The sequence below is a fragment of the Thrips palmi genome, unplaced genomic scaffold, assembly GCF_012932325.1.
Source record: "Thrips palmi isolate BJ-2018 unplaced genomic scaffold, TpBJ-2018v1 HiC_scaffold_3, whole genome shotgun sequence".
NCBI lineage: Eukaryota > Metazoa > Arthropoda > Insecta > Thysanoptera > Thripidae > Thrips > Thrips palmi.
Window position 1 is genome coordinate 2,453,339 of NW_023144630.1, and position 21,555 is coordinate 2,474,893.

Consider the following 21,555-nt stretch of genomic DNA (forward strand, 5'->3'; position numbering starts at 1 on the left):
CAGCGCGAAGGCAGGGGCAGTGGCCGGCCGCTTTAAAATAGACTGGTAGCCCCCCCCCCCCCTCCGCGCCGCCCTGCTCTTGGCGCCTTGGCCCTGCAACCGGAGTCGCGTTGATGCACGGCGCGCTCCCCAGGCAAAAGTCAAGGGTCAGCGAGGCCGTCCCTCCGCCCTGAGAACCTGCGTTCGAATCCCCGCGCCTTCTAAAAATATTCTTTTCTTTTGAGGCAGCCTGCTGGTTTGTCGTTGACGAATGTGTGCTCGCTGCAGGCCGCTAGTGCCGCCAGCCACGCCGACGCCATGGGGGTGGGCGAGGGCGACGCCGAGGCCGCCCGGACGTCCCGGACGCTGCAGCACCACAGGCACCACTCGGACTCGACGACGGCCTCCGCGGACCGGAGGCTGCACCACACGGACTCCACGTACAAAGTCAAAGTGCGTGCTTTCTGACTTGCAGACATTATTGCACCGCCCGTGCTTGTTGCTCAAACTTGTGGTGTGCCCTCTGCAGGTAGTGCAGGACAAGATGACCCGGTCCGCGCCGCAGAAGGGCCGCTCCATCACCGTGACTGCGTGCAGCCAGACGGCCCCGAGGTCTGTCCGTCCGTCCGCTAGCTCCGAGCAAGTAGTTTGGCTTGACTTGAACACGTAGCCTTTCCCTGGGCGTGCAGGCCGCAACGCTGGTCGCTAGGCGGCCCCCCGGAGCTGTTCACCGGCACCGCCAGCACCACGTCGACGTGGGACATCGTGCTGGGCAGGCCGGCCTCGCCGCCCTCCCCCAAGGCCCCCAAGGCGGCCAGGACGGCGGCCAGGACGGCGGCCAACGGCGTGTCGCGCGTCGCCGCCAACGGCGTCCCCACCGTGTCCCTCGCCACGGAGCAGGCCCACCGGCAGCGGCAGCAGGGCCACCTCCGCAGCGGCAGCTACCCGGAGGGCCCGGAGGGCACGCGCGTCGCCGGCGACGTCCCCAAGCACCGCCTCAGCGACGACCCCGTCTTCCCCGACCACCTCGTCCGCTTCGGTGAGCCCGCCGTGATGTTGCGTGCGTCTGCTTCCTGTTTCCGAAGTCGGTTCCAAGTGGCGCGCTCCTTTCACAGTGTACCCGGAGCGGGGGTGCCACCACTGCCCCTCCCAGGACGCGGGCGTGCAGGTGGCGGGCCCGCCGCCGCTGCAGCTGTTCGTGCTGCCCCAGCACCGCTGCGGCTGCAGCCGGGGGCGGCGCGGCGGCGTGCTGGCCAGGGGCGGCGTGTGCCTGTGGCTGCTGCAGGCGGTGTTCTGCATCAGCGGGCTCGCCGTCATCATCCTGGTCCTGGCCCTGGTGGGCGCCGCCGCCTTCCACACCACCGAGGGCCCGCACGAGGACCTGCAGGTGCAGGAGCTCAACAGGGTGCAGGTGGGTGTCTTCTCAGGATGCGCGTGTCGAAAGGGCCGGCAAACACTGCATCGTTTCCCTCCGGTTGCAGGCCGACATGGTGATCCAGCTGGCCACGGACCTCCGCGTCGGCGCGCCGGAGGACGTCCGGTGGCGGGGGCTCATCGAGCGCTCCGTCGAGCAGCACGAGCAGATGCTGCTGCGCGCCACGGCGGCTGGCTACGGCGAGGGCGGCGCCGGCGAGGGCGGCGCGCGCATCTGGACCTACCCGGGCGGCCTGCTGTTCGCCGCCTCGCTGCTCACCACCCTGGGTACGCCAGGAGCTTTGGCCGCCTCCTCCTGGCCCACTGTGGGGCGGCTCCATGACGTTGCCAGCAGGGTTTCGTCCTCGCTGGCCGGGTGCCCTCCAACACGCTCCAACACCTTAGCGACACCTCTGGCCTCGCCCCTGGCCGTGCCCACCGGCGGGGAGGCGGGGTGGGCTCGCGGCGTGATCTTTCGGGGCGCGGGCCTGATCTAGCAGTGCCCTTTCGTTTATAAGGACGAACCGCTGCCCCTTGTAAATGGCCGCCCCTTAATGGCAACAGCGTTTGCCTTGGACGGCGCGCTGCGCGGGGCGCCTCGCCTGACCTTAGCCTTTAGCGCCCAGTCGGCATGACGAGGGAGTCCTGGCCTGGCCGTCCTGGCCGGGCAGCTCGCAACAATGAAGAGGGACAAAAGTGGCCTTGAGACCCTCAGGCACCCTCAGGCCACTGCGCTGCCTGCCCACAGTGGGCCAGAAGGCCGGCCTAAACTCTACACGCGTTTTGAGCCCCAGAGTCGCTAAATGGGACTCGAACCGAACGTGTGACCCCACCAATGGATTGCTCTCCGAACGAGGAATCCATTGGTGGGGTCACACGTTCGGTTTGAGTCGCATTTAGCGACCCTGGAGCTCAAAACGCGTCTAGAATTTTGGCCACCCCACCGGTCTTCTGGCCCACTGTGCTGCCCTGCCACGCAGCGTTATAGCTGGAATTATTGAATGCTTAATATGCAGGGCCGCTTCCGGACTGGCCAGAAATAGCTGCGCCGTCCGCGTGGCGTCGCGGTGCTGCCCAAGCAGCCCTCGCTCTGTCTCTCTCGCACCTGTGGAGGACGCCCATGAGTGCGAGAGAGACAGAGCGACGAACTCCCTCCGAATGAGTCTGCGGGCCGCCGGGGCCGGGCCGCCTGCAAGGACGCGGTCGGCAACTTCCCACGGCCAACGCACGGCTGCGTGGCGTGCTGCCTACCCCGGAGCTCGCGGGCGCTTCTGCCGCAGGCGGGGCTGTTCCAAGGGTGTAGTGGCAGCGGTGCCGAGGTGCAGCCGAGGGTGTAGTGGCAGCAGGTTCCAAGGGGCTGGCCGGCTGGCGGCGAGAGAGGAGAGAGAGAGAGAGAAAGCCGAGGGTGCGGCTTGCCAAGAGGATCGATTAGTGTCGGCCAGTGCCTAGACAAGCCCCGCCTCGGCGCGGCCCCGGTTCGAATCCCCGTGGCGGCGTCTTTGTTTTCTTTCTCTTGAACGAGCGGCCTTGTCCAGGCTTCGGCGCGCCGGTGCCGCGGACGCCGCTGGGCCGCCTCGCCGCCGTCGTGCTGGCCGTGGTGGGCATCCCGCTCAACGTCATCATGGCCCTGCAGCTGGGCCGCCTGCTGTGCACCCGCCTGCCGCGCCTGCTGCCCGTGCTCGCGCCCGCCGCCAACAAGCAGGTGGCCGACGACGACCTCTCGGCCTGCTCCTCCTGCTGGCCGGCCTCAGGTGGGTGGACCCTCTCCCTACCTACCCACAGTGGGCCTCCACCGGTCTTCTGGCCCTTCTACTGGCCCCTACCCCCCGACACACTGTCCAAACAGTGCTGCCGCACAAGTAGGCAAAAATCCCGGTGTCGAGAGGGTTGCGAACCTCAACCTGCCTGCTGAGGGGCCTTCTCGAGAGCAAAGCGCAGATCTTGGCTAGTAGGCGGGCTGAGGCTGACAACCCTCTCGAAGCCGGTGCACCGTGTGAATTTTGGCCTATTTGTGCGGCACACTGCGTGCACGGAGGTCAAGAGGGGCGGGGGGCACGCCAGCGTACGCTAGCGCACGCGAGCCGGCGGTGCAGTCGGGGCACGGCATCGGCACGGCATCGGCACGGCATCGGCACGGCCGTGCCTTGGCGTGTCCGCGTTCCGCGTGGAGCAGGCAACTAGTCCAGGGACCGTCCGTAATGTCCGTCATCCGCATCGCAGGGTGGGCCAGCAGACCGGTGGAGGCGGCCAAAACTCTAGACGCGTTTTGAGCGCCAGAGTCGCTGAACGGGACTCGCACCGAACGTGTGACCCCACCAATGGGTTCCTCGTTCGGAGAGCAATCCATTGGTGGGGTCACACGTTCGATTCGAGTCCCATTTAGCGACTCTGGGGCTCAATACGCGTCCGGGGATTTTGTCCGCCTCCACCGGTCTTCTGGCAAGTCCACTGTCGTTGCCTTGCAGGCCGCAAGCGGCGCGAGGAGGGCGAGGGCGAGGCGCGCGCCGCGTCGCGCTGGGCGGGCTGGGCGCCGATGCTGCTGCCCGTCGGCTCCCTGCTGGCGTACTACGTGCTGGGCATGGTGGTGTTCGGCGCGGTGCTGGCGCTGCCCGCCTCCGAGTGGCTCGTGTTCCCGCTGTCGCTGACGGCGGCGGGCGGCGTGGCGCGCGTCCCCGGCTGGGTGCGCGTGTTCTACGCCGCCTACCTGGAGGGCGGCGTGCTGCTAGCCGCCGTGGCAGTGGCGCTGCTGCAGGCCCCCGCCACCACGGCCACCACGGACCTGGCCATGAGCCTCGGCATCCTGGACCTCGACGACTACTACAACGCCTAGCCTCGCGCAGCCTCGCGTAGCCCAGCCATGCTTCCTGCACTGAGAAAACCTTACAAACTATTTTGGGCCTTACAAAGAAAAGTAGTTTGTAAAACAAAGTATTTTGAGCATACGTAAGCTTACAAAGAAAATACCTCGTAATTTACGAACTATTTCTTCGTATAACAAAGTATTTTAGTTTGTTACACGTATGCTCAAAATCGCTCAAAATACTTCGTAAGGTTTTAAGAGTGTGTCAATGACTTGTCTTTAGATTAGCTCTACCTGTTAAGTCGATGTTACCTTTATACTCTCTCCAATGTGTCCTTGTTTGTGTTCATCGGTATAGTGTTTTTTTTAACTAAGCAGTCTGTGTTAGTTGTACTCTACATTAAAGTAAATAAATGTGAAGGAATAAAATTCCATTAAAATAAGATTTTTTTGGGGCATAAATGCAAACATAACATTTATTAAATATTTCTGGAACAGCCACAGTTCAGTTGATGGGTTCTGATTGCCTACATTTGATAAGCTATTGGACTAATACATAGCAGATCAGCAAGCGCTTCCAAAAAAACAGTACAGTTAAACTGAAAGTCTAATCTTGACATTTGTTGCAGTATCCTTTCAACCATAAATGTTTATGCGGTAACAGATTGATTAATATTCTGCTACCGAGTTAATATTATCAGAATGTTGCTATAAATGTACAGTCTGCACTACACATTAAAAAAACTACTACCTTCCTCTTATTGCCTAACCTTTTCTTCTGCCTCTTTCTTAGTGTTCTCATCTATCACAGATTTACTTTTGTTTGCCACTGGTGTACTGTCAGTACTTTCAGAAGAGTTCTCCTTTTTGACAGGCTCGTCATTACTATTTTCTTGTCCATCTGCCTTGGAAGCACTTTTTTCACTAACGCCATTCTCAACAGAGTCTGAGTCACTAATTTTTTTGGGGTCATCTTTGGGGAACAATCGGACCTTGCGACCTGAAAACCAGACAGATATACTTCTATTTACAATATACATTGGCAGTAAACAGAATTTGAGCAGGAATGATTTTGTGGGAATAAATTTTTCTTTTCACAAACTTCACACATTAGAGAAATTTAGGGGTAAAATATTTTCAATTGGTAGGTCCAAAACAGGAATGCTAAGAGAGAGGGAAAGAGCAGTGTGCAAGGGAGTGATGGAGTCAGACGTCATGCACCACAATAGGAAAAGAGGATCAAAACATTTCAAAACAATAGGGGCTTAAAACAGTTAGCAAATATTTTTGTATCAAAGACCATATACTGTCTATTGCTTACCAATGTAAACCCATAGAAATGATGGCCACACCCAAAGCAAAACAAATTCAGTGGAAAGTACTAGTTCAGATTGAATTCTTAGTTTTTCCCTGAAAAAGGTTGCAGATAATAATATCATACAACCATTCAATACTGGTGACAAACTCAATAGTGACATTCAACAACTTGGTGTCTAAAATTTATTTTTTTTACAGAATAAAATTGTCTATTATAACTAATATTATCATCCAAAAATAGCTTTTTTAATTTTAGAGAGGATTCCCTTAAACAGTGGTTCATTCTTCTCTTCTTGTTCTGCTATTACTTGTTCTTCTGAACCAGCCATCTTAGGAGTTGACTTTGGATTCCCTGCACCAACATAACCAAGAACAATAAAAATTGAGGTACTCCCAATTGATCCCATAACCATCGACAATCGGCAGAGGAAACAAAAAGTAATATGGCCAGCATAAGAAGAACAAGTAACAGATGAATCAGATAAATGAAACAAAACACAAAACAAGGTCATGAAAATATGGAACTTCTAGTGTGAATGAAGGGTAAAAAGTCCCGGCAAATCTAGGCTACTCAGGCATGTCATAGTTGATTAACTCTACTGCAGATAATTAATTGAAAGTACTTGCTAATGGTGTCACTTACCATCTTTCTTGATTGTGAGTCCAAAAATTGTCCCGGGTGTGTCTTCTTCCAGCTCAGCATACGCTGTTAACAGTTCTTTCTGTTCTGGTGTCAGGGACTTTGGCATCTTGATCTTTATTGTGACATAATGGTCACCATAACCATAACCTGATACTAGTTTCATTCCTTTGGCCTTGAGGCAAATTTTGGTATGTGAGGATGTTAGAGGAGATATCTGTGGGCAAATCAAAATGTTCGTTAGTAAAATGTAAGTAAAAAAATTTGCAATATAATGAAATGGAACTAAAGGTAATGGTGAACAGTACACACCTGTATTGTCTGATCTTCATAGACTCCCTGCACACGAATTGTTCCGCCTAAAACAGCTTGTGACAAGGAAATATCTGCATCAGTGTGGACATCTGCACCTTGTTGCTTGAAATAAGGTGATTTCTGAACTCGCACGGTTACAAAGAGTTCCTTTCTCCCAACAGTCATACGCAGTGTTTGACCATCTTGGACGCCTATGGAAAAATAAATAACAAAGTTCAAACTATGATCAATAAAAATAAATTTTAAAAAGAGAATATTGAAAGTTACCTGCAGGAACCGGTACGGTCACTCGTTTGCGCTGCAATGTTTTCCCATTGCCTCCACACTCTTGACAAGGATGCCTAATAACCATTGTGGTTCCATTACAAACTCGGCATGGAGCACGCATTACAAACGGACCTGAGTACACAAACAAGTATATAAGATGACAATGCAAAGCAACAAATCAAAAGTAGAAATTTACACAGTAAAAAAAAAGACATTGACCTGTTTTAATAGTTTCCATTCCAGAACCATTACAACTTTGGCATTTTGTAGCCTTGGTTCCTGGCTCTGCTCTGGTTCCTTTGCATTTTTGACATGTGTCAACAATGTTGACATCAATGTCTTTATTGATTCCACGAGCAGCCTGAGCAAATGTTAGCTCTATTGTGACCTGGAAACATCAATGTCAATGAAAAAGACTCTCATAATGGATAAAAGAATGAAAAATATCAACAAACAAATATTTATCTTTTACCTCTTGACCCGCTCCAAATCCAAATGCTGACTCTGCAAAATCATTAAATCCTTGGAATCCATGCTCGCCAAATATTTTTCGGAACAGCTCCTCCGGATCAACAGAGGCTCGGTATTCCCATCTCTGCTGAGTCCCTGCACCTGCGCCTGATCCTCTTCTTGCTCCAAAACCACCACCACCACCACCCTCACGTCCCATTTGCTCAGACGTTGTGCCCCAGGCATCATATTCTCTGCGCTTATTTTCATCACTCAGAACCTGGTTTCAGAACAAACAGAAATTTCATTGAAGATGACAAAATAGTGACTTTCAAACTTGAGGTATATTCTACTGTCCAATAGCATTTGCATACCTCATAGGCCTCGGAAACTTCCTGGAACTTTTTGGAAGCATTAGGATCATCTTTATTTGTATCAGGATGATACTTTTTTGCTAATTGATAGTATGCTTTCTTAATTTCTTTAGGGTCAGACTTTTTGCTAACTCCGAGAACATCATAGTAGTCTTTCTTAAATAGACTTGATGAGGTATGAAAGCCTCTTGCAGAGCCTGGGAAAAAAGGGGCAAAGTTACATCAGCAATCAAGATCTAAAAATAACAACCACCAATTGACATTAAAGAAATTATCTTGAAGAAAAATGAAAAAAGAATATGCGAGAAAAGTCAACAAGAAGTAAAGAAAAAAAGTTTAAAGGATGGTGCGAAATATCAATGAATTGATATTAAATAAATAACTCGTTCTTTACACATTTTTTTTTGTGAATGAAGGATGTCTAGTGGTTATCAAAAGTGGCCAGGTGGTTAAATAATTGTTAAGCTCGAAATGAAAGTACGTTCAAACTCTACCGCCATTACAGTAGTTCGTTTGAAATCCGCGTGGTGGCGCCACGGGTCGCCGATGTTAGCGGCAGGCCGTCCAAAGGAAGGTTGAAAAACTGCAGATATTTTAAATGTTTGTTTGCTAAGAGAGATAATCCTCAAATGAAAAATGTTAAACAAAGCACAGGGGGGTGGATTTTTGCTATGGCACATGCCAATTCGATATGAATCACGAAAAAACGAAGTGTTATAACCTCTCATTACTAGACACCAGCCAGTTTTAATAAACATTTTCAATCTTCATTTGCTCAAAAACTTTCATAGTGAAATGAAAAATACTTCATTTACGCCTTAAAGAGGAGGCTTTGATCTTTCAAATGAGTACATTACATATGGTTTTCCTTGTGTGCATAGCGAGTTGAATCATGTAGCTAACAAAAACCGATTTTGAGCACAATACTCGTTCTCTTCACATTAACCTAAATTTTGAAATGAGGGTGTAAAGAACGAGTAAAAACTGCACGGTTCAAGGCAAATTAAGTCATAAAAATTGACATGGAAAGTATAACCTAAACGAGGGATGTTTCAGCATGCATAAAATCCTCGCACTGCGCCATGACAATCTACAGAAAACACGGGCCGGTATACGATGCGATTGATAGAACTTAATTAACGACTAAAACACTGTCATTTTTGTGAGATAAATCAAATAAACACGAGAAGAAAGTCTACCTGTGTGTTGATTACAAGTGCCAAGGACATCGTTGTACAGTCTAGCAGTGCCACAGACAGCCGCCAAACCAGAAATCCTTGAGCAAGATAGACATTTGTCCGACGGTCGAGTTGAAAGTATTGAAAAATTATTGAAAGAAGGACTCTTAAAGTTAAATATTCGGACTAAACCCCGCGTGGCCATGTTCGCGACCGCGAGCGAGTGTCCAATTCCTAACCTAACCTTTGACCGGTGAGAAATTCACTAGCCACATACTTTATTTACAGGAAAATACTGCCAATAAGCATGTGAGGCTAGTAAATTTTTCGTAAAAGGGGAGTGTCGGGTAGGTGGTGGGGGAGTCGTCTGCTATCCTAACCAAAATATTCCCGTTGGATACAGTTTTTTACTTTGTTGTGTACTGTAGATTCAATAGTTATTTTTAAAAAGATTTTCATATACCGGAATTGGAACATGTATCTTTGATTGGTACAGACTGAAAAGCCAGCGAAACAATTAGGAAGGTGTGGTTTGATCTTAAGCGACGTTGAGTCAATTTATCGATACCAATTTTATCTTTAGCTAGTTTTAGTCCCTCTGCTTTAAGTGAAATTGTAAATTTTTTCCATTATCTTGTCTACCTTTCATCACTTTCTGCCGTTTTTCTTTCGTAAATATTTTCTTATTGATAAGTCTGTCATTTGTCTCCCAATTACCTTGTTGATTTACGTCCGTTTCAGATCACGGACGTCCTCTGTGCTACTCGATGGGTCTTGTCAAGGTTGCAGTTGGCCTCGCAGCAGCAACAGGTGCTCTCGCCGCTGCTGTGTATGGGAAAAATCAACATCAAATTAAGGATGCGAAATGGTTCAGAGAAGCTGCGTCTAAAGTTGCTGCACATGAAGGAGTGAATGCAATCATCGGTCATCCACCTTTAGAAATGGGTGATGTTTCCCGATTTATGGGTGATAGATATGAACCTTTACAAGAGGTTGAGCCAAAACCTATTTACATTATAGAAGTTCCTCTAAAAGGAGAGAATGGTAAAGGAAAAATGAGATTATACTTGAATTATCTTGTACCAATAGAAGTTGTACGAGAGGATATTAATGCTTGGAATGTTGGTCTTATTGAATTACAAGCAGGCGACAACAAAGAACACAGATTTATTGTCAGTTGAATTAAACCGCATTGAATACTTTTTAAAACCTTGTTGTTTTCTTACTGCCAGAACGACCTTCCATGTTCAAAGTGACACACTTCTGCAATGAGTACATAAGTGATGAATGGTCTTCCCTTGCACCATACTCGAGCGATGGACAAGAAACCTCGAGATAGTCTCAAAGTGGCTCAAGTTCTCCTCCGCCCACTGACACTACCATTTCTTTTTGCCCAGTGTGTGTCCGGCTCACTGTAACTGTTTGAGATTCCCGCGGGGATGAATCGGAATTTCTCATACCGCGACACATTGTAGCCTCACGATGGGTGTTGGAGAAAGGCCACATCAGCTTTCCGATTTTGGATGACACATTCGCGTTGGTGTAGGGCCAAACAACGAAATCTGCGATTCAGCGACCCTTGATGTCAACGGAGGAGTGACTCATTTTTGAGTTGTCGTGCTTTTCCCGAGTTGTTGTGACCATTATTTGTGTTGCCCGTGCTGTGAGCGGACGCAGTTCCTTTTTTAAAGCTTCTGTTGCTTTCAACACACCTCCAAGATGAGTTTTCTGAGCAAAGTTTTCGGGGGCAAGAAGGAAAACAAAGCCCCCACAACGGGTGAAGCAATTCAACAATTGAGGGAAACGGAGGAAATGCTTATCAAAAAGCAGGAATTCCTCGAAAAGAAAATCGAGCAAGAAATCGCGACAGCTAAGAAAAATGGACAGAAAAACAAGAGAGGTTAGTTGACAAACACCTGCGTTGTAGATCCTAACCATGACCTTGTCATCCTTCTTTTCTATGAATTTTAATTTTTCTGTTCGTCTGGTCTTGCCAACTGCTATATTTATCTGTAGATGGGATGATTAACTTTCATGAGGTATTTTCTCTGTTGTAAATGTCATTGTGTTTCAGAATGGTTCATAGCACTCTGACTCTTGTATATTAAATTTCGGGTTGTTTAACGATAAGTGTGGTGTGTTCACAGCTGCTCTGCAAGCCCTCAAGAGGAAGCAGCGGTACACAAAGCAGCTGCAACAGATTGACGGCACATTATCAACAATAGAAATGCAGAGAGAAGCCCTCGAGGGTGCTAATACCAATACGGCTGTTCTCACTACAATGAAGGGTGCCGCCGATGCTCTCAAGGCTGCTCACAAACACATGTATGTATCTGATTTCATCGCAAATTCCCCCACACAATTCTTTAGCGTGCTTGGATTTTTTTTGTTTGCCTGTTACTAGCAAGTTATTTGGAAATGCCTACCAGAAAAAAATGACGCTATTCAGGAATCCGATTAATACCTGCTATTAATGTTTTTCAGGGATGTGGATGATGTCCACGACATGATGGATGACATTGCTGAGCAGCAAGATGTTGCAAGGGAAATATCTGATGCCATTTCTAATCCAGTCGCCTTCGGACATGACATTGATGAGGTATGTAGTGTCTACTTTCATAGTGGTTTATGATCTCTTATCCGTATTCTATATCCATATCTAGGATATTTTGGCTCAACATTCACCTCTGTGTCTCTCTTAATTTACAGGATGAACTAGAAAGGGAGTTAGAAGAATTAGAACAGGAAGAGTTAGATAAGGAATTATTGGACATTGGACCAACTGCAGACGAACTGCCCGAAGCACCTAAGACCGAACTACCTAAGGTTCCTGCGTCAACCTCCAAAGCTAAGTCCAGTAAGTTTCAATTGGTTTGTCGTGTAATGGTTATATGTTACTTTTTTCTTGGCACAAGCTCTTATTCTGTGTTTTTCTTTTGTAGAAAAAGAAGAGGAAGATGAGGACATTCTTCGTGAAATGCAATCATGGGCTTCATAAATTACGGCATATTTTATCTGTTTTGCCATTTTAAGTGTTTTAAATGGGGTTTAGCTTTTGAAAACACAACTATGCTTCAAATATTTTTTCAAAATGACCGTTCAAAAAAGGTACAATAAATTACAATTTGTGTATATGCTAAGAAAAGTTGCTTCTCCCCTCAAGATTTTGAGGTGGCCAAGTTATTTTTTGAAATGTCATTGAAATGTCAAAGTGGTGTTAATTGTATATAGTTGTGACTACACCATCTTGTGCTGAGTAGTAGCTAGTCTCCTGGATCTACACATACTACAGTGGGAGTGGTGAAATGAAGTGTGTATTTTATCAAAGTGAACTGATTTTTCGTTCCAGAAGCAGTAGAATCAGGCACCAAAATGTTAATGTATCTAAGTTTTGGAGTACAGCTCCAAGTAGGCTATGATAACACTGTATTTTTCAATGGCTTGAAATTTGTTTTGTCCTTGAAATAGCTGCTGTTGAGAACTGGCTCACTGGTGCGTACGTCAATGTTTCCTTAAATCTTTTCTGCCCGGACAGTGGCCAGCTCTCTATTACTCTCTCTCACATGACTCCTCCATCCATCCTCATGACTCTTACAAAATTTGTGGTGCTTCTGAACTGTTCACAATCTTATTGCCATTTGATTATATGCATTCAAAATGTTATTTCTGCTTTCATATGTTGCCTTCTTGAGAAAGTTGCCTGTTGAATTAATTTTCCTTGGTTACTGTGCAATGAAGTTAAACTTGTGTTGATCAATGCGAGATAACAATGTAGTGTCACTAAAATAATTTATGATGCCTTCATAGACTTGTGTGAGTGAGGGTATGACACTTCAATGTAATTCACTGTACTATGCTTACAAGATGCCTTTGTTGTAACTTCAATGCAACTGTTTAATTTCATGGCTTATAATGAAGGATTTGCTTCTACTGTTGATTCTTGCCTTTCTGGAGGAAGTTTGCTCTGAAAGTTTTTGTGTTCAATAGCTCAAAAAGCCATATGTTTAGTAAATAGTGCTTTTTGCGCTATGAAAAATTGGAGAAAAGGGCTCTTTTTAAAGACAGTCGGATTTTGTTAACTTTTCAATCTGTTGCAGTTTTGTGAAGCAGTAAATGGTTGAAGTAGCAGCTTTTCCTTATTTTCCCCTTCTGTTTTTAAATGTCATGATCTCTTTGCCGGATTTATTTTTCTATGGGATGATTGTTTCTACCTTGACTGCCCAGCATCATAGAATCAATTTATGATCGGAAAGCAGAACCGAAATGAGCAAAGGAAAATGAGCCTGTGATTTAGCACTTTGAAATTTGTAAATTAACTCTAATCTATGAAAATCTTTTGTGTCTACTATTTTTGACAGCATGGAAAGTTGGCATTAATGGTTGATACAATTCTGTTGTGTTGTTATTCTGACAGTTAGCATGCGGTCATTATTTAAATTTTTTGAATGGCTGTCTACTACTTGTTTTTGTGAAAAATTAATCAAGTCCCATGGTCTGCTAAGCACTTCTAAATATTATCCTTTTCAAGGTAAAAACATGCTTTAACAAGCATTCTTGAAAGCAGTTACAGCAGGAAAAGAATCAATGAATGGGTTGTTATGTATCTAATTGTTTAATTTTTGATTTTGCTTTTCTTGATCTGTTTTTCTGACCTTCTGTTGTCTGTGATTACTTCCTTATTTGATAATAATAAGTTTAGTGGTAATACCCATCCTAATCTAGCTAAGTTGAAGCTTTTTGACATGAAACTTTTTGCACATACTGTAAATTATGACACAGTTCTTGTAAATGTGTTGTTTATTCTAACAATTGTGAAAATACATAACAAAAAAGCACCATCGTTCATTTACAGTTAATACTTTTTAAGACCAGCATAACTCTTTCTCCAAAAAAGAAAACAACAAAAAAAACACCCTAGCTTGAACAAATTGAAGAATTTAAGAATGAAAATGAGTCACACCATCGAAAATGACGTCACTAGGGCCCGAGGGTCGGCCCGGGCGAAGAGGCGGGCAGTGGCTTAACGAGGTCGCACGCTTCAAGGGACACTCCTGCGGCGAGACGAGAACGAGACACCGGCGCTACGCAAAGAGAAGCTTTAAAATTCAATTCCCCATTTATGGCATTCTACAGCGCTTCAGCTCTCACCGTTTAGGGGCGCATGATGGGCCCCCGGAGACGGGCCAGTGGCTCGGGGACTCTAGGGGACGCCGGGGGACAGCTGCAGCAGGCTGCAGTCGCCGGGGTGGGGAGGGGGGCGGGGGCGGGCAGGCGGTATAAAGGTGGGAGTGCAGGCGGCCCGCGCACAGTCTCTGTACTCGACCGCGCCCCGCACCACCATGACCCGCACCGCCTGCATCGCCCTCGTGGCCGTGGCCGTGGCCGCCCTCGCGTCAGTGGAGGCCGCCCCGCAGCGCGGCAGCGTGGCCAGCATCGGCAACGGCGACATCAACGGCTTCCTGGGGGACCGCAACCTGGTCATGATGCAGATCAGCTGCGTCAAGGGCACGGGGCCCTGCAACCGGCTGGGCAACCAGCTCAAGCGTGAGTCTCAATCCGCACTGGGCCAGGAGACCGGCGGAGGCGGCCAAAACTCCAGACGCGTTTCGAGCTCCAGGGTCGCTAAATGTGACTCGAACCGAGCGTGTGACCCCACCAATGGATTCCTCTCCATTGGTGGGGTCACACGTTCGGTTCGCGTCCTGTTTAGCGACCCTGGAGCTCAAAACGCGTCTAGAGTTCTGGCCGCCGGGCCGGTCCTCTGACCCACTGTACAACCGGAGGTAGATTGCTTCATGGTTGATTGGGGGTGGCTTTCGGCCTTCGGCGCGTTGATTCGCGAGAGGACTTGAGGGTGTTCGGCGCGGCCAGGCACGGCGCCGGGGCGCGGGGTGCAGGCGAGCGGCGGTTCCAGCAGGTGGGCTGGAGCAGTAAAGCACCCAAGGCCACGCCACGCCACGCCGCCCTGCGCGCGCTGCTCCGCCCGTCTCGTCGCTGTGTCTCTCTCGCACCCTCACGGAACGCCCCATGAGTGCGACAGAGACACAGCGCCGAAACGCCTCTTCGGAATCTGCCTGCAGCACCACTCGTATAAATGCCCGTAAAAGCCTCGACGTTGGGTTACCCCGCTCGCTTTGGGGTATTGTCTGCGGAATATTGGCGCGCGGGCCGCCAGGGCGGGGGCGCGTTCCAGAACATGATGGATTTCAGTTTGCTCTTTCGATCCTCCCACCTCGTGACCTTCTGACCTGATCTGACCGGCGCGGTGACGCGAGCTGTGAACGGAGAACGCACCCGCGCGGTTCACGACGCGCCAGGCTGCGCCCAAGGCTGCACCGCGCGCACAGGAAACCCAACCGCGAAAAATCCCACCCGTGTCGAAAGGGTTGCCAACTTCGGCCTGCCTCCGAGGCTGTGGTGGGATCTCCTCTCGAGAAGTTGCCTCGTGGGCAGGAGGGTTTGGCAACCCTAACAATACTTAACTAGTGGAATTTTCCACTTCAGTGCTAAATGAGTGTTGTTGTGTGGCAGCACACCTCGCTCGGCGCTCCCGCCGGCCTGCGGGGCGCGGCGCACAGTGGTCCAGGTGACCGGCGGAGGCGGCCAAAAGCTCAAGACGCGTTTCGAGCTCCAGAGTCGCTAAATGGGAATCGAACCGAACGTGTGACCCCACCAATGGATTGCTCTCCGAACGAGGAATCCATTGATAGGGTCACACGCTTGGTTCAAGTCCTGTTTCGCGACTCTGCAGCTCAAAACGCGTCTAGAATTTTGGCCACCTCCACCGGCTTTCTGGCCCACAGTGCTGCGCTGCGGGTCAGCTAACCCCTTCCCTTCTCGCCCTCAAGTACGAAAATCTCGTGGCGGGTGTCAGGGGCAGCCCCACAGCCCGGGGCGGCCCGGGGCGGATCAGCTGCTTTCGCCGCTCTGTCTCTCTCGCACCCCTACGCGGCGCCGCGCCAGTGCGAGGGAGACGGAGCGAACCGTGTCGCGGCCGGTCCGGAGCGTTGCCCTTCTGGTGATGACCTTACGGCCAGCAAGAAGCACCTTCGCCCGCTTCGGCCGCTTCGCCTCGTCGGGGCCGCTCGGGCCGACAGCGCCGACAGCCCACAGTGTGGCCGTAACTGCACCGAGCCGGCCGAGCGAGGCGGCCGGCTCGGTCGGCTACGCGGTTGTGGTTCGCGCGGCGACCGGGCGGTGCGTGGCCGCGGGGCACTGCGGGGCTCTGCGGGGCCCCGGGGTGTGTAACACACTGTGTAACGGCCCGGGATTGACCCGGCGCAGCGCGAAGCCTGGCGAAGCGGCGAAGCCAATACAACGGCATTTTGGTCGCCAGCGGGTGGCGTGGCGGGGCGTGGCACACAGTGGGCCAGAAGACCGGCGCGGCGCAGGCGACCAAAACTCCAGACGCGTTGCGAGCTCCAGAGTCGCTAAATGGGACTCGAATCGTACGTTTGACCCCACCAGTAGATTGCTCTCCGAACGAGGAATCCATTGGTGGGGTCACACATTCGGCTCGAGTCCTGTTTAGCGACTCTGGAGCTCAAAACGCGTCTAGAACTTTGGCCGCCTGCGCCGGCTTACTGTGTCCAGTGCCCTCCCCAAAGTACTGAAATAGCACAAGCCGTTTACGCGATACCCCTAAACTAAAATCGGCGATGTCGTCAACTTACCGTCTCCGTTTTTACGGCGATCGGTTGCCGAGGTTTGTCAGTCATGTTTTTGTTGCTGTCCGCGGGGAGGTTTTAGGTTATTTCGGGGGATGTCGAGCGGGTTGCCCACCTACCGGGCGTTATGAACCCAACTGGGGGAGGGATAAGGGTGACTGCCCCTGTTGTTGTTGTCGTCTTGATTGTTGTTGTTTTTGTTGTTGCAGAGGCCATTCCGGAGGTCCTTAACAACAAGTGTGGTCGCTGTACGCAGACCCAGTCGCAGAACGCGCGCAAGTTGATCAACTACATCGAGAGGAACTACCCCCAGGACTACCAGCAGATCACCGCGCGCTACCTCCGCTCCGGCTGAAGCAGGCCGCCCCCACCAAACGTACCATGATTTGGCTTCCGAATTGAACTGACAGAAAAATTGACAATTTTCGGTACACTTTTTTACGAGAACGCGCGTTGGCGATTCGGAAGTCTCTTTCCTGAACATGTACCTGAAGTTTTGCTCAATTTTTTAGCAGTGGACTGTTACGGGTCGTGCCGGTTTCGGCAGCGTCTGTGTGTAGAGTTTGATCCAGCGCCAATGTGATCTTTGTATTTATTCGGAGTGAGAAGCAGATTCTGTAAATAAATATAGTGTAAATTAGCCGAGAGGTGTGGTCGCTCTGAACATATCCCTGCGCCCCTTCCAGAACAGAGACCACGCTCACACACACACACGTAGACACGGGGGGAAGGTTGAAGGTTCGGTGTTGTCGGGCCGCGGTGCGGTACGTACCCGAAATTAGGATAAACAGAAAACTTTGATTCTGAGAACGGCGCGCGCCCTGACGTGCGCCGAGTGTTTGGAACGGGTCATGGGGTTATTCACGTAGAACTGTAAGATCCACAACCGTTGGGTTCGCAGGGGTGGGTTCAACGCCCCGCCGAGCCACATTGTCTTTATTGAATTCTTTTCCATTGTTCTGCTGCGTCTGGGGTTGGCTCGGGTTGGGGCGTTGGCAGCCCTGCTGGCGCTTGGCCGCCCGGCCTTGACCCGCTCCGACTGCCCAGTGTAGCCACACAGTGGAGCCACAGCCAGGCCGGGGCTGGGGTTCAAACGCCGCCCAAATCCGACTCCTTTTTTCCTCTCCTCATCGCGGCCGATGAGGTTTGCCCACGCTGTTTGTCTACGGGGAGGCCGGGGTGGCCGGGGTGGCCGTCTTGGGCCTGGCGGCGCGGGTCGCGGCGGCGCGGGCCTTGCCGCCCCTGCCCTCGGTGGAGGCCGTGGGCGCCGTGGGCTTGGGCGCGCTGCGGGGCGTCTTGTCGGGGGCCGTCGAGGTGGCCGTCGTCCGCGGGGTGGTGGACGAGAAGCGGCGCTCGTACTCGCCCGAGGGGTCGTACTTGGCCGTGAGGGCGGCCCAGTCGCGGGGCCGCTTGGCGCGCAGGTGTCGGATGACCCTCTCCGTCAACACTTTCTGGTTCGGCGAGCACGAGGCGCACCCCGTCGACAGCGCCTGGGGTATCGACTCTGCAACAGGGGGACATTGTTTCAATTCGTTGCGGCAATGGCGGGTGTCGGATGGCGGCGTAGTCGGGCGTAGTGCCCCGTCGTGGTGCGAGTCAGCGGCTCCTTCCCAGAACAAGCAACAAACACACCAACAAAAAAGCAAAAAAAAAAAAAAAATCAGACGCATTGCGCGATGACCCGATCGCATAAAAAAAGCAAGAACTGAATTTGAAATCCACTTTGACGTCGCGGCACCTCGCGTCGGTGAGGTCGAAAGGGCGCGCTGTCCCGGAGTTGCGTCAAAATCGCACCACTCCAGCAGCAGCGCGTGCCACGAATTCTGGAGAAAGAAGCAGCAGTGGCAACGCTCCAGCGAGAGAGAGAGAGAGAGAGAGAGAGAGAGAGAGAGAGAGAGAGAGAGAGAGAGAGAGAGAGAGAGAGAGAGAGAGAGAGAGAAAGACAAGCGTGCAGCAGGTGGCGTTCGGATTGCTACTGGTGAGAACACCACTCGATCCTTACTCCCTTGGAACTTGGAACCGCATTCTCCGCCTCACGGGCGATGTTCTTTATGAAGTAGCTCGTTTACACAGTGTAACACACGAACGTCGCTCAATCCAGCCGCTATTGCGAGCAAAAACAGAGCCTCGGTGCACGCGGAGCGAATGGCTACTTGCCCACGAACCGGTTCTGCGCGCACTCGGTGACGGAGTCAGTGAGACAAAGCCCCAGTTAAAATTAAAAGAAATGAAAGAAATCGGTCTTTTCTTTTGGCCTGGCTATTGTTGTTTTCAAACATTTTTGGTCCAGTGTCCCTCCCATTACCAGGTAAAATTTTGTAATTTTAAAGGCAGTTTCGCGCCGTGTGTGTTGCCTTACGGTGTGGGGAATCACCTGCAGTGGGTACGCAGGGTACGCAGGGTACCCACGGCACCGCACCAGCGCGGGTCACCGAACGGGAGCGAACCGGAGGGCGTTCACGTGCCAGAACGACATGCCCCAGAGGCCTGGCAGCGTCATTTCGCTAATCAGCGGCGACCACAGGACGAGCGTCGCCCAGGACTCGTGGTCGTACCTCGGGCCGTACGGACCTGCAAGGAAGCACCGGCTTACGGGGAAGCAGTTTCACAGTGTCACAGTATCACTCAAGGCCAATTTGGTCCTCCCTTTAGCGCCTCGTCGTTCGCAGCCGAAACGGCAAAAGCATGGCAGCTGTTGGTGTTGGTGCAACGCACAGCGGGCCAGAAGACCGGCGGAGGCGGCCAAAACTCCTCACGCGTTTTGAGCTCCAGTCGCTAAATGGGACTCGAACCGAACGTGTGACCCCACCGATGGATTCCTCGTTCAGAGAGCAATCCATTGGTGGGGTCACACGTTCGGTTCGAGTCCCATTCAGCGACTCTGGAGCTCAAAACGCGTCTGGGATTTTGGCCGCCTCCGCCGGTGGCAAATCCACTGTGTCGGTACTCACTGCGCAGCTCGCGGCCGTCCTGGCTGCAGGGCTTCTTGTCCAGGACGCAGTTGACAAAGCTGGACAGGAGGCGGTCGTTGGACAGGATGCTGTCCACGTCCTGGGCGCGGATGGTGGCGGCGGTCAGCTTCTGGGCCCGAGTCGACGGCGCCAACGCCGCCAGCGCGGCCAGCGCGGCCACGGCCGCAGACAACTGCAGCTTCGACATGGTGCAGCAGGGCCGAGCCAAGCCGAGCCAAGCCGAGCGGGGCAGTGGACCGTCTGAGAGTCTGAGGGGCAGGCAGGCTGGCACCACCTGGGGCTGCGGGTCGCTGGACCAGCGGACCAGCGCCGGACTCGCTGGACCAGCGATGCTGGGGACGCTGGGGACGGGGAACCGTTCCAAGTGGGGGCACGCACACACACGCACACACACACACGCGCGCGCGCGCGCACACACACACACACACAAAATCATATGCAGTCTTCACTTATCAATTTAGGCACGCGCAAGTGACATAAGAATAAACTAACGAGCACTAGTAGTACATTTAAATTCTGAATTAAAAAAATATTTGGTGTGAATTTAAAAAAAAATATCGGCTATTTGGTCATTACCAAAGTGACCTGATGTTTCGCATGCCTTACCAGACGCTGAAAAATGACTTTCGGGAGCTGAACTACTCCAGTTCGGCAAATTTCCAGCGAATGGAGTGGCCGTGGACCCGACTCGAGAGGCTTAATTGTTTGCGGTTTGCCGAAGACTTAGGTTCGGGCGGGATGGCCGATTTGACGAACAAAAGGGGGGGGGGAGGCGACGATGACATCGCGGTGCGGCGCGGTGCGGTCGGGGAGAGCATCAGACTCTCTGTCTCTCTCGCACTCATGGGGCACTCCACGGTCCGCTGGGGTGCGAGCGAGACAGAGGCAGAGCGGGGTGGGGCCGGCCGGGGCACCGCACTAGCGGCACTAGTACCGCAGGCCGTGCCGGAGACTGCCGGGCGAGACTGTAGGCAAACTCCCCTTTCGGTTATTCATGCAAAAAGTTTGGCCGCCCCTCATCTTTTTCAGTTTTCGTCTTTTTGGTGCCGACCGTGCCGACGGAGGCGCGTGCGGCCAAAGGCAGCCACGTGTTGCCCTGCTCCTCGCCGTCGTGCTGCTCGTCGGCCTCGTCGACCTCGTCAACCTCCTCGGCCGCCGAGTCATCGAGCAGCCGCTGTCGGGGCTGTCGGGGCTGTCGAGGCTGTCGGGGCTCATCGCGGCGCGGAGGCGCGGCTGTAGCTAGTTATCCGGGAAGTTTAATCCGCAGGGCCAGGAAGGGCACGCACAGCGGGCCAGAAGACCGGTGGAGGCGGCCAAAAATCCAGACGCGTTTTGAGCTCCAGAGTCGCTGAATGGGACTCGAACCGAACGTGTGACCCCACAAATGGTCTGCTCTCCGAACGAGGAGTCCATTGGTGGGGTCACACGTTCGGTTCGAGTCCTGCTTAGCGACTCTGGAGCTCGCAACGCGTCTGGAATTTTGGCCGCCTCCGCCGGTCTTCTGGCCCACTGTGGCACACACAAGGCACGTGTAAGCGTAGGCCACGGCATAGGCCGGACATTTTAATATTCCCCGCTCCCTCGTGGTGCTGACCTCTGCAACAATCTGGCTCCGCCCTTCGCCGCGCCCGACCAGCACTTTCTCTCCCTCCCCACCGAGTGCGACAGAGACAGAGCGACGGCGTTCGGACACGCTCTGCCGGAGGGCGCTGCAGGTCCTTTGCTGTCCTTGCCGTCCCCGCCGGGCCTGCCGACCGATTCCGAGGGCTCGTCGCTCCGCCTCTGTCGCACTCGTGGTGCGTCCCCTGGGGGTGCGAGAGAGACAGAGCGATTGATTCCCTCGTGAAACAATACGGCTCGCTATGAATTACGGCCTGCTGTTGCCGTCTAGATTTTGCATTCGCAGCCGCCGCAGCACCCCTGCAGCCTTGCGGTCCCCTGCCCCCCTCCTTCGATTTTCCACCTGCGCAGCGACTAACGAGGATCGCGCATCTTTACAGCAAACTCCGGGGCCACGTGGACGTGCAGGAAACGGGGAGGCCGAGAGAGAGAGAGAGAGAGAGAGAGAGAGAGAGAGAGAGAGAGAGAGAGAGAGAGAGAGAGAGAGAGAGAGAGAGAGAGAGAGAGAGAGAGAGAGAGAGAGAGAGAGAGAGAGAGAGAGAGAGAGAGAGAGGAGGGCGGTT

General features: G+C 52.0%; 6 protein-coding genes across 8 annotated transcripts; 4 read left to right on the forward strand and 2 right to left on the reverse strand.

Annotated features, from left to right (window-relative positions):
• The first annotated feature begins 297 nt into the window (after positions 1-297).
• On the forward strand, positions 298-4,341 carry LOC117647958. Its single transcript, XM_034389972.1, has 8 exons — positions 298-432; positions 509-591; positions 669-1,018; positions 1,095-1,390; positions 1,461-1,680; positions 2,928-3,173; positions 3,474-3,484; positions 3,866-4,341. The coding sequence occupies exons 1-8, from the start codon at positions 298-300 to the stop codon at positions 4,220-4,222; spliced, it is 1,698 nt and encodes a 565-aa protein (XP_034245863.1). The 3' UTR covers positions 4,223-4,341.
• A 296-nt stretch (positions 4,342-4,637) lies between these two features.
• LOC117647957 (protein tumorous imaginal discs, mitochondrial-like) lies at positions 4,638-8,997 on the reverse strand. 2 transcript variants are annotated; one of them, XR_004587845.1, is made up of 9 exons: positions 8,755-8,938; positions 7,556-7,752; positions 7,204-7,461; positions 6,951-7,119; positions 6,732-6,863; positions 6,462-6,655; positions 6,153-6,366; positions 5,514-5,861; positions 5,052-5,192 (listed from the first exon to the last, which is right to left on the reverse strand). XR_004587845.1 is itself a non-coding variant. In XM_034389971.1 (8 exons), exons 1-8 carry the CDS (start codon positions 8,936-8,938, stop codon positions 4,951-4,953), a joined length of 1,590 nt encoding a protein of 529 aa, XP_034245862.1. In that variant the 5' UTR covers positions 8,939-8,997; the 3' UTR covers positions 4,638-4,950. The 2 variants fall into 2 exon arrangements, 1 of the variants encoding a protein (XP_034245862.1); XM_034389971.1 differs by lacking the exon at positions 5,514-5,861 and having other exon boundaries at positions 4,638-5,192; positions 8,755-8,997.
• An 84-nt stretch (positions 8,998-9,081) lies between these two features.
• On the forward strand, positions 9,082-9,968 carry LOC117647960. Of its 2 annotated transcripts, none has more exons than XM_034389977.1 (2): positions 9,082-9,252; positions 9,473-9,968. In XM_034389977.1, exon 2 carries the CDS (start codon positions 9,501-9,503, stop codon positions 9,912-9,914), a length of 414 nt encoding a protein of 137 aa, XP_034245868.1. In that variant the 5' UTR covers positions 9,082-9,252; positions 9,473-9,500; the 3' UTR covers positions 9,915-9,968. The 2 variants fall into 2 exon arrangements, with proteins under 2 accessions (XP_034245868.1, XP_034245867.1); XM_034389976.1 differs by having other exon boundaries at positions 9,086-9,258; positions 9,475-9,955.
• Positions 9,969-10,247: 279 nt separating this feature from the next.
• LOC117647959 (charged multivesicular body protein 4b) lies at positions 10,248-13,576 on the forward strand. The gene is made up of 5 exons (XM_034389973.1): positions 10,248-10,633; positions 10,881-11,058; positions 11,218-11,332; positions 11,443-11,590; positions 11,676-13,576. The coding sequence occupies exons 1-5, from the start codon at positions 10,453-10,455 to the stop codon at positions 11,729-11,731; spliced, it is 678 nt and encodes a 225-aa protein (XP_034245864.1). The 5' UTR covers positions 10,248-10,452; the 3' UTR covers positions 11,732-13,576.
• Positions 13,577-14,099: 523 nt separating this feature from the next.
• LOC117648404 (putative odorant-binding protein A10) lies at positions 14,100-17,045 on the forward strand (the record flags this gene model as incomplete). The annotated part of the gene is made up of 2 exons (XM_034390910.1): positions 14,100-14,277; positions 16,610-17,045. Coding segments are annotated over 2 exons (324 nt in total), but the record flags the coding sequence as incomplete, so codon positions are not given.
• Positions 16,993-19,559, reverse strand: LOC117648405 (ejaculatory bulb-specific protein 3-like). Its single transcript, XM_034390912.1, has 3 exons — positions 19,352-19,559; positions 17,764-17,904; positions 16,993-17,015 (listed from the first exon to the last, which is right to left on the reverse strand). Exons 1-3 carry the CDS (start codon positions 19,557-19,559, stop codon positions 16,993-16,995), a joined length of 372 nt encoding a protein of 123 aa, XP_034246803.1.
• Positions 19,560-21,555: the final 1,996 nt, after the last annotated feature.